The sequence below is a fragment of the Esox lucius genome, chromosome 1 (genome assembly GCF_011004845.1).
Source record: "Esox lucius isolate fEsoLuc1 chromosome 1, fEsoLuc1.pri, whole genome shotgun sequence".
NCBI lineage: Eukaryota > Metazoa > Chordata > Actinopteri > Esociformes > Esocidae > Esox > Esox lucius.
The window spans coordinates 2,222,925-2,234,742 of NC_047569.1; the positions used below are offsets into that span (position 1 = coordinate 2,222,925).

General features: G+C 39.9%; 1 protein-coding gene across 5 annotated transcripts in view; it reads right to left on the minus strand.

The window, feature by feature from the left end:
• col4a4 (collagen, type IV, alpha 4) overlaps positions 1–11,818 on the minus strand; it is a 295,816-nt gene that overhangs the window by 234,784 nt on the left and 49,214 nt on the right. For all 5 annotated transcript variants that reach the window (XM_034292008.1, XM_034292010.1, XM_034292005.1 and 2 more), the window contains 2 exons: positions 11,153–11,221; positions 10,241–10,276 (listed from right to left, as the gene is read on the minus strand). In XM_034292008.1, the coding sequence (XP_034147899.1) occupies positions 10,241–10,276; positions 11,153–11,221 (105 nt within the window). The remainder of the gene's footprint in view (positions 1–10,240; positions 10,277–11,152; positions 11,222–11,818) is intronic.

Sequence of the window (11,818 nt, forward strand, 5' to 3'; positions counted from 1 at the left end):
CCGCTCTGAGCTGTGGCCGTAAGGTCTCCGGTGCCTGTCGAGGCGGCAATCCCCGAACCCGGTGGTGGACACCAGAAGTAAGGGATGCCGTCAAGCTGAAGAAGGAGTCCTATCAGACCTGGTTGGCTTGTGGGACTCCTGAGGCAGCTGACGGGTACCGGCAAGCCAAGCGGACTGCACCCCGGGTGGTTGTGGAGGCAAAAACTCAGGCCTGGGAGGAGTTCGGTGAGGCCATGGAGAAGGACTATCGGCTGGCCTCGAAGAGATTCTGGCAAACCGTCCGGCGCCTCAGGAGATGGAAACAATGCCCTACCAACACTGTTTACAGTAGAGGTGGGCAGCTGTTGACCTAAACTGGGGATATCGTCGGGCGGTGGAAGGAGTACTTCAAGGATCTCCTCAATCCCGCCGTCACGTCTTCCATTGAGGAAGCAGAGGATGAGGGCACAGAGGTGGACTCGTCCATCACCCGGGCTGAAGTCACAGATGTAGTCAAGAAACTCCTCTGTGGCAAGGCACTGGGGTGGATGAGATCCGCCCTGAGTACCTCAAGTCTCTGGATGTTGTGAGGCTGTCTTGGTTGACACGCCTGTGCAACATCGCGTGGCGGTCGGGGACAGTGCCTCTGGCAGACCGGGGTGGTGGTCCCTCTTTTTAAGAAGGGGGACCGGAGGGTGTGTTCCAACTATAGGGGGATCACACTTCTCAGCCTCCCCGGGAAAGTTTATGCCAGGGTACTGGAGAGGAGAATAGGGCCAATAGTAGAACCTCGGATTCAGGAGGAACAGTGTGGTTTTCGTCCGGGCCGTGGAACACTGGACCAGCTCTATACCTTCTACGGGGTGCTGGAGGGTTCATGGGAGTTTGCCCAACCAATCCACATGTGTTTTGTGGATTTGGAGAAGGCATTCGACTGTGTCATACTTTGGAGGGTGCTTGGGGAATATGGGGTCCTGGGTCCTTTGCTAAGGGCTGTCAGGTCCCTGTATGACCGAAGCAGAAGCTTGGTCTGCATTGCCGGCAGTAAGTCAGACTTGTTCCCAGTGCATGTTGGACTCCGGCAGGGCTGCCCTTTGTCGCCGGTTCTGTTCATAATTTTTATGGACAGAATTTCTAGGCGCAGCCAGGGGCCAGAGGGTGTCAGGTTTGGGGACCACACAATTTTGTTTCTGCTCTTTGCAGATGATGTTGTCATGTTGGCCCCTTCAAACCAGGACCTTCACCGTGCACTGGGACGGTTTGCAGCCGAGTGTGAAGCGATGGGAATGAAAATCAGTACCTCCAAATCCGAGACCATGGTCCTCAGTCGGAAAAGGGTGGCTTGCCCACTTCAGGTTGGTGGAGAGTGCCTTCCTCAAGTGGAGGAGTTTAAGTATCTAGGGGTCTTGTTCACGAGTGAGGGAAGGATGGAACGGGAGATTGACAGACGGATCGGTGCAGCTTCTGGAGTAATGCGGTCGATGTATTGGTCTGTCGTGGTGAAGAAAGAGCTGAGTCGCAAGGCGAAGCTCTCGATTTACCGGTCAATCTACGTTCCTACTCTCACTTATGGTCAAGAGCTTTGGGTCATGACCGAAAGGACAAGATCCCGGATACAGGCGGCCGAAATGAGCTTTCTCAGCAGGGTGGCTGGGTGATCCTTTAGGGTGAGAAGCTTGGTAACCCGGGAGGAGCTCAGAGTAGAGCCGCTGCTCCTCCACATCGAGAGGGGTCAGCTGAGGTGGCTTGGGCATCTGTTTCGGATGCCTCCGGAACGCCTTCCTGGGAAGGTGTTCCGGTCCCGTCCCACCGGGAGGAGACCCCGGGGAAGACCTAGGACACGCTGGAGGGACTATGTCTCCCGGCTGGCCTGGGAACGCCTTGGTGTCCCCCTGGAAGAGCTACAGGAAGTGTCTAGGGAGAGGGGAGTCTGGGCATCTCTGCTTAGACTGCTGCCCCCCACGACCCGGCCCCGGATAAGCGGAAGAAGATGGATGGATGGCTGAACATTTCATTTACATTCCATATAAAAATCTACATAAATTCAACAATATCTCTGTTTGACCAGGCCATCAGCATATATGTGGTTAATATATCTATAGCATGTATAAAACTAAGAGAAATAATACAAGATGCTGGACAATATGGCTGACCACAGTAAAAAATATATTAAAGTGCTTACCATGTGACTTTCTGCTGCCATATGCTTACAATGTTTATATGACTGCTTCCCTATGCTCACCATGTCACAGGAGAACCCTGTCCCATGGTTGCTTGCAACTATAATTATAATTTTTTTCCTTGAAACAGCTGAATAACTTTGGTGAAAAGTAATATGAATTGGACCACTGAACATATAGACCACGCATAACTACCACAAAGAGACGTGACCCGATAATTCCACACGGGGCGCCACAGGCCACAGCCAAATAAATGTTTTTCATAATGATGCCACTTCCACCCCAATTGACCTAGAATGCTGATTCTTTGGGTACTTGCTTCATTCCTCATGATAAACAAAAAAGCCTCAAGAACACATAAAATCAATCTTGGATTTTTCTGTACGGTAAATATTTGGCAAAACATATACACATTTACTTAAACAATAAGCCAGATTTAAATGCCCTTTGGCTAACATACATGCCACCCTATAGGGTGATAAGGAATAAGAGCTGACCAGTGTAAAAGAAATGCATCCACACATCATGTATGCATTTTATCATGGCTAAATTATATAAATTGTACCAGTGAACATATAGACCACGTATACCTACAATCAAAGAGACTCAACCCGATTCCTCCATGGGGGTGCCACAGCCCACGCCCACATTCAGTTTTTTCACATTGATTCCAATTTCACCCGATTGACCTAGAATGCTGATTCTTTGTGTACAAGCCTAACAAACCCATAAAATCCATCATCTTGGATTTCATCTTGAAATTTGGCAAAATACAAAATAATTCAAAACTAGACTAGTACATTTCCTGAATACAATGTGGTGTGCTTGCTAGCTGTTTAAAAAGTATTTATGGTTTGAAATAATGTTTACCTATTGAAGTGTTTAGAGTCTGTATGATTTAATATTCAAAAGATACTGTTGGTGAGAGTAATTAGCATAAAGAAGAATACATGACATAGTTAAAGCTCATAAAAGTGTTACCAATCACAGATTTTGTGTCTGTAGCTCTGTAGCAAATAATACAGCCTAGTAGTTAATGAACACTATTTACGCTTATTAGCATATATAAAATTGATAACCGTTTCATAATTTCCAGTGGGGATAGCGTAAACGTGTAAAACAAAGAAGGTTTTGTGTCTGTAATTCAAACAGTTCAAAAGATACAGCCTAGTAGTTAATTAACACTAATTACACAAATTAGCATACATAAATCAAAAAACGTTGAAGTAGGGATAGCTGAAACTGGTGTAAAAATCCTGGTTTTGTGTCTGTAGCTTGAACAGTTCAGAAGATACAGCCTAATGGGTAATTAATGCTAATTATGCAGATTAGCATATGTTTTATTGATAAACGTTTCCTAATTTGAAGTAGAGAACTTAAACTGGTTATAGCTCGAACGGATCAAAAGATACAGTGTAATAGTTCATTCACACTAATTACGGTAATTGGTATACGTAAAAATCATTATATGAAACAGGAACAGTTTGAATGAGAATGAGTTTCATGTCTGTAGCTCGAACGGTTCTAAAGATACAGGCTAGTAGTTAATTAACACTAATTAGCATATGTAACATCAAATAACTTCTAATTTGATGTAGAGATAGCCTAACAATGCTGGTTTCGTGTCTGTAGCTTAAACGGTTCAGAAGATGGAGCCTAATAATTAATTAACAGTAATTACGCTAATTAGCATACCTAAAATCAATAAAGGTTTCATTATATGGACAGGGAATTTTCTAAACTCTTGAATGAGAGTCCGTTTTTTCTGTAGCACAAACGGTTCAAAAGATACAGCCTAATAACAAATTAATGCTGAATACACTAATCAGCATAGGTAAAGATACAGCCTAGTAGCTAGTCAACACTATTTATGCTAATTAAGCTAATTAGCATCTGTAAAATCAATAAACCTTCCATCTTATGAACAGGGCATAGGCTAAACGTGTGAAACAAAGTTGGTTTAGTTGTTTCAAACAAGTCTCCCAATAGGGTGACTATAAGCTAAGAGGTATATTACAGGATGGCTGTTACAAACTCCAACAGCTATATTCTATGGGAGTGTGGAAATGTAACACCTACACTTGCAGGGGAAATTTCCATTACAGTATCATTCCTGTATATGGTGGAAAAACTTGCTGACCAATGTAAAACAAATGCATTTCATGTGTGCATTCCATTTTGGCACAATGAAAATATAGATGAAAACAGCTTGATACATCTCTACGCACCACACAGACACTGGACCCAATTCCCCCACAGTGGTCGCCACAGGCCACGCACTAAAATATTTGATCATAATGACACTATTTCCACACCAAATTACCAAGATTACTGGTTCTTGCGTACATGCCTCATTCCCCAGGAGGAACAAAATGTCATCAAGGACCTATCATGTCTGCCATCTTGGATATTTTGTACAGTGAAAATGACATGAAACTTATAAAATACATGTGTAATAGATAAGGTGTATAAAGGTGTATAAAGCTAACAGAAATTGTACAATATGACTGACCACAGTAAAAAATTTTAAAGTGCTTACCATTATTTCTGCTGCCGTATGCTTAAAACGTTTATATGGCTGCATCCCCATGTTTACCATGTCACAGGAGAACCCCGTCAAATGGTTGCTTGCAACTATATTAAGGGGTTCTCTGGTAGGAGAAACCCTATTGTAATTGTTAGTATTATTATTATTCTGGTGGCCAAAATTGCTAAATAACAATTGTGTCCCTTGGAAAATGTTTTATAACTTTGCCCACTTAAATTATAGCCCCCGAGTAACTACCACACCGACACCTGCCTCGATTCGTCCACCAGGGGCGCTACAGTACACGATTCAATTAGCAAATTTCAAAATGATGACATTTCCACCCAGTTAGACCTAGAATGCTGATTCTTTGTTTACATGCCTCGTTTATCATGATGAACAAAAAAGCCTCAAGATTCCATAAAGTCCACCATCTTGGAATTTTCTTTAGAGTGGAAATTTGGCAAAACCTATAACAGTGTTTTTGTCTAGTTACTATTACTATATACAGAATTCTGTATGATCTCCACGTATATTACACCACACCACTCCATCGGCTCCAGTGCAAGACTACACTTGAATTTGGCCTAGGCAAATTGCCTTATTAAAAAACCTAGACATTGTGACATGGAACATGGTTTTCAAGAATTACTTGCTAAGGTATGAAGAATCCATATAAACTGTAAATTCATGGGGGAAAATATAGGGTATAGCCAGCAGCACTTTTTTAGATCCCCACTACATTGGCTCCAGTTCAATACACTGTAAGTCAAATTCCGCTATGGAAATTGCCTATAAGGCAACATAGTTTCTGAGAATATTCACTAGGGTATAAATAATCCATATAAATATTTAGTGTCAAAGTGTCTGACCATGTCTGACATTTCCATCTTGTAACTGGTGACCTATTTCACTATCCTTGCCATATAGGAGAACCCAGTCCCATTGTTGCTTGCAACTATATTGTTAGTATTATTATTATTAGGGGTTCTCCAGTAGGAGAAACCCTATTGTTAGAATAACTTTTTTCCTTGAAACTCCTGAATAAAATTATATAAATTGGACCACTGAAAATATAGACCACATACACCTACCACAAAGAGACGTGACCCGGTTGCTCCATAGGGGGCACCACAGGCCATGCCCAAAGTAAGTTTTTTCACACCCATTTCCACCCTGATTAACCTAGAATGGTGATTCTTTGTGCACCTACCTTATTTCTCATGATCAACAAAAAAGCCTCAAGAACCCATGAAGTCCACCATCTTGGATTTTTATGTATGGTAATAACCTGGCAATATATATATATATAAAAAATTCAAATAACTAAGTCTGATTGACCTGCCCTTTGACATACAGCTGTCTCTTACATGGCTCCATATAGGGTGATAAGGAATAAGAGATACATTTCAAGATGGTGGACAAAATGGCTGACCAGTGTAAAACAAATGCATCCATACACCTCATGTGTGCATTATATTATGGGAATATTATATAAATTGGACCCCTGAAAATATAGACGTATACGTATACTTACAAACAAAGAGACACAATCCGAGTCCTCCAGAGGGGGCCCCACAGGCCATGCCCACATTCAGTTTTTTCACATTGATGCTATTTCTACCCCAATTGACCTAGAATGCTGATTCGTTGTGTACATGCCTCATTTGCCAGGAGGAAAAAATATCCATCAAGTACCTATCATGTCTGCCATTTTGGATATTTTGTACAGTGAAAATGTCATGAAACCTTCAAACATTCTACATAAAATCAACAATAACTCTGTTTGACCAGGACAGCAGCATACATGTGCCTTATAGATGTCTCCCTATAAGGTGCTTAAAGCTAAGAGAAAAAATACAATATGGCGGACAATATGGCTGACCACAGTCAAAAATATATTAAAGTGCTTACAATGGCATTATTTCTTTTGCCATATACTTACAATGTTGTTATGACTGCTTCCCCATCCTATGGTTGCTTGCAACTATATTTTTACATTGTGTTATGGAAATTTGAACTAAGGTGCATTTGAGAAATGTCTGTCTTTCCATTGGCTGATATGTAAATCTGTACTTTGATTGTGACACACGTCTGTATAATATCAGAGGATTATTAGGTATTTGGGCCATGTCCTCCTGCCTAGAAGAAGGATGTATTCTTTGTCGTCCTATACATGTATGAATGAGTTACTAGTTAAAGATGCCGAGAGGGCTCTGGTGTTTGAATAGGAGACATCCTTGACCGGCACAGGTAGATTAGAGGGGTACTCGTAAATCTGTATAACCCTTTAGTGTCTCTGTTGACTATCCAGACATTGTGTCTCCTCAGGAGTTGAGAAGGATAAGGTGGGGGGACAGCCCGCCCTTTGGGGTAAACAGATGGCAGCATCTTAACACACCCCTTTTCTATGTAATAAATACGGATTGTTCATGTATGGAGTTAGAGACTCCTCGGATGATAATGTCTGTAAGCATTTGACGCGTCTCTCTCATTTGCAAATGATTAAAAAACCTGTTACTTTGTGCCAAGAGTATTTCGTCTCTGTACTTCCTTCTTAAAGAGTTCTGATCGATAAAATTGCCATCACAATTGCTTTTGTATTCTGTTTCCAGCGAGACCATTCAAGCCATTGATTTCCTAATGAGAGAAAATGATGAGCAATCCAACATTGCTGTTAACGCAACAAGAAGGCAATTGAAAGAACTTGAGAAGAGTTATGGAAAAGCATGGTAAGATTTTTTGGTCAAGGCCTTAAATGTTACTGGCTGCTAACTACTGATGTAATCTACAATATTACTGTATAGTATTTATTATAAAATTGTACACAACATCAACCATTTGTGTTCTCTGTTCTTACTACAATTTGGATTCAATGATTAGTCACACAAACAAAGAACTTGGTGTGCTGCAAGCCCAGGCATGAAAATTCAATGAAATGAAATTCAATTACATTATTTTAACTGACAAAACCACAGTTGCCCTTGTGCATTTTATGAAAAATTGTGACACAAAACCTGGTAGAAGATCTCCAAAGCTGTCTCCCAAGCATCCACTTGAACTCCATGTGTGGGGTGCAATTTCTGGACAGGGACCAGGCTTTGTGATCTTCAAAGGTAAGTTTAATTAAGGCTACAGCTAATAAATTCTAAATTATATATTTTTGCCTATAACCTTTTGCACTGCAATTTGTCTAAATAAATAATAATAATTTGTTGTTGCCTCCTAATTTAGGGATTATGATCTGAGATTTTTTTTTTTTAAGAAATCATCAAGGGATATTTTGGACCCTACATCAGAGATGTTTTTCTGGGAAAACATTGTTTTTTCAAAGTATAGGCATATAGTGCACCAACATTATGTTAAGTGTAAGCTTCTTTGTGTATTATTTCACATTGACTGTTACAGTACGTTAATGTATACATATATTTTAATATATGTTCTTCTTTCAATTCAGACAATAACACAAAACACACTGCTGCACAGTACTGCATCGCAAATGAAGGCGTGAAGACGCCAGCTGAGTAAGTACTGTAGCCAAGTGTACATATTATTATAAAAATTTAAAAAAGCACATGACGTACCCCTCCTACTGTAGAAGTACATTATATCTAACTTTCTCTCTTTGTTTCCACTAGGTCGATGGATTTGAATCCTGTAGAACATTTTTGTAATTAACTGAAAACATAGTTCTTAAGCGGGCCAAGCCAACAAGCGAAGATGAGCTTGTTATCGCCACCAGAATGTTTTGGCTGGAGAAACTGACAATAAAGGCCTGAATAAATACATTGACCACATGTACAATGTCTTACCCATGATCATGCAGCTGGAGGTGGGGGCAACTCAAATGTAGAATTGTAAATTCTAGATAAAATGTAAGACTGCACATGATTTAATTAAACATCTGGATATTGAAATTGCCTTTTTGTTATTATATAATTACTAACAAAATAAAATTCTCTGGCCTACAGTACCTGTCAGTTGTACTGTGACTTATTTATTTATCCACGCAATTGATTTGGAAAAGGAGTTTTGAAAGATATGGTTTCATGACTTTTCCTAAATAGATGTATATTACATTGTCCCGTTGTCAGAATTCTAAACGCACAAACTGAAAGCTATTTAGAGACTATTTAACTGTTTGTTTGTTTTTATACCGTATTCTTTATCCGCCAAATTCACACACCACTTGGCATTGGTACCCAGGCAGGCGCTAATCGGTAACCAAATGATAATCACCCCTCGCAGAATGAATGACATCAATGGATGAATAATGGATATAAGATCGGAGAATTGGTTGAATTAGGCCAAGGAAAGCTGTGCACAGCAAGCGTTTTGTTTACTGGGCTTGCTCAAACAAACCCCAGAAGCTGTGTGCTGACTGTAAGACAAAAGGATAAAGATCTAATGAACCAGACTGATTTGTTGCATAACAGCTCAGAGTACCCAACAAAATCAACAAATTGCTTGTCAAAAATGTGGTTGATAATGTCACCTATTTTACCTTCAACATCATCAAAATAAGATTAAAAAAATACATATATTGCACTTCATTCTCTGGGAAGAAGTAATAGTAAAACGTTCTGTCATTTTCACATTCTTGTCTGACTAGAGAGTATAACAGTAGCTTATAGTTAACTGATGGTTAGTCAATTCATGAATTGTAATGAAATGCATTTTTCTGCCATATTGTACTTCAAAACCATAATCTAAATAAATTGCTGTGTTTTGTTTTTTATTATTTCTTAAGATAATTCAATGTTTGAAACAAATTGTATTTATATTGACTATTAGTGGATTTCATTATAATAACATTTCATTATTATAGCAGTGATGAAGATGCAACTCAAAACATTTCACTTTTAAATTCAACCCGTTATGTTAGGAGAACGTTGTGTGCTACTGTCGTTTAGAAAACTATTTCTGAGAACTCCCCGCAAGTTTTGAATAGTGCTATCACAGCTTAACGCAATTTACTGCATGTTTGTACCATCTACCTAATTTTACCGTGGTAAGAGAACACTGTAATTAGTTGAGTGACATCTGTAGCAACAATTTTCTTTAAATTTCTGCTTGGCTGGCTGTTATAATGAACATGATACCCTTTCATTAACTCAATCACTGAAAACAAATGATTCGGATATTATGCACATAGCATCCTACTTTTCTTGATCTAAATGAAGAAAATCATCTCAGCTCATTGTTTACATCAATGAATGTCATAATATATTTCACTGGAAAATGGGGTAAAACGCAAGCTTTCAAAGGTTTTCTGCTCCCTCTCACCCAAAGTGAGAAAAATCCTTTATTGTTTAATGGAAACAAATCCCAGGTGCTGAAAATAGTATTAAACAGTGGTGTAACACGGGTACTAGAGGAAATGCAACATTGGAGTGTGTTTGCCTGGCTGCTCAGACATTCATTGTTGGCTTGAGCAGTTAGTAAAGACTGCTTAATCAGTGTTCATTTTTTACAGTGAATATTCAACAGTATAAAATGTGAAAGCACAGTAACTTGACTGGCTGAAGGGAAACCATCCAACAATCTTACTTACCGGCAGTCCAGGATTCCCAGTAGGGCCAACATCACCCTGTCAGAGAAGAACACATAAGATGAGTCAGTGTAATGGAACATACATGTACAATTTAAGTCGATTAGGCTGGACAAAAGGGTGTACAAACCTATAAAGTTACAAGAAGGAAAGGTAGGGTATTGTTAAGAATAAATTATTTGCAGTCTAAAGTAAAGATCAGCAAACAGCTTCTAAGTTTTATAAGGTGTATTAGACACACACATATGCATTATGGATATTGCCCGCAAAGTGGGGGCAATCTAACCTGTCTTATCTTTCATTCCTGCTAGAGTTTACGGCCTGAGTAGGACGTATTAATCCGCCCCCCAGTGAATCTGTGAACCATAAACTATTTACACATCCAATAAAATCTGGAGCTGCCAGTAAGAGCCTGGGCATTCCAATGGATGCTCTAAATACATCTTGTGGGAACCAGACACTGACTTTAGTGGAAAATAAAATGGTGACAAAATGGTGACAAGAATTAGATCTTATGTTTTGTATGCATACATGGGTTGGGTAACCAAAAGTGAACATTACATAGTTTTATTTTATAAAATGTGGCACGATCGCACCCACATCCCACAAACCAATGTCCCCATCAGAAACAGCTGGTACCTTCGGGAATATTCCAGAAACTACCAGCTCTGTCAGCCCTGCCCCTACACCTGCCTGCCCTTGGGACCTTGTTAGAGGAGGCATTTAACAGCTCCCAGGGAACAGCTCGGGGTAGAGGCCCATCAGGATTAGTTCATTGATTGGTTGATTCCATCAGTACCCTTCTTCTTAACATCATCCTATCTGCTTCTTTCTGATTATCCTATCAAGCAATGATTTGCTTAACAGATTCAAATTGACTGAATGGATAGGCAAACATTGTGAAAAGCCACTTACAGGCAAACCGGAATACTGGAATATCTGAAAGGCGGTGTCCCCTCGTACTCCTTTGATCCCTGGGTAACCCTGAAGCCATCAACAAAATGTTAACAACACAATACAGCATATTGGAACATGAAGTTAAACAGAAAACCTAAGGACATTGTCGGGTATAAATAATTTGGTGTTTACAGAACTATGATTTCAGGGCCTGCTCACCCATTCCATCTAGTTCTGTCTTTGTATTGTATTTTCCATGCATTTTCTATATTATATCATTTTCTATATTATTAAGTTTTATATTTTGTGTGGACACCAGGAAGAGAAGCTGTTGTTTTTAGCAATAGTAATGTCGTGGCGTAATGCTGTGGCGTTAAGGTTAAAGTGCCTCTCACATGGAAGGCTCAAGTTTGAATCTATTGTGAACAACAACATTTATTTATTTTATTTCCACGATTCTCTCGTTGGTTCAATTGATGAAAAAGTTAGTTATTGTCACCTTTCTTGATAGTTATTGAATCAATGTCATTCACGAATGAAAGAAAAAGTATGTTCTTATGCCATGAAATGAAATAGCTTTAGCAGACTCGCTAGCAATTGCTCAATTCCTATGACTATTCCAGTAAGTTAGTAGATACTGGTACAGGCTATTACTGGCTAATAAGCTGTTCAAACGGCCAGTGG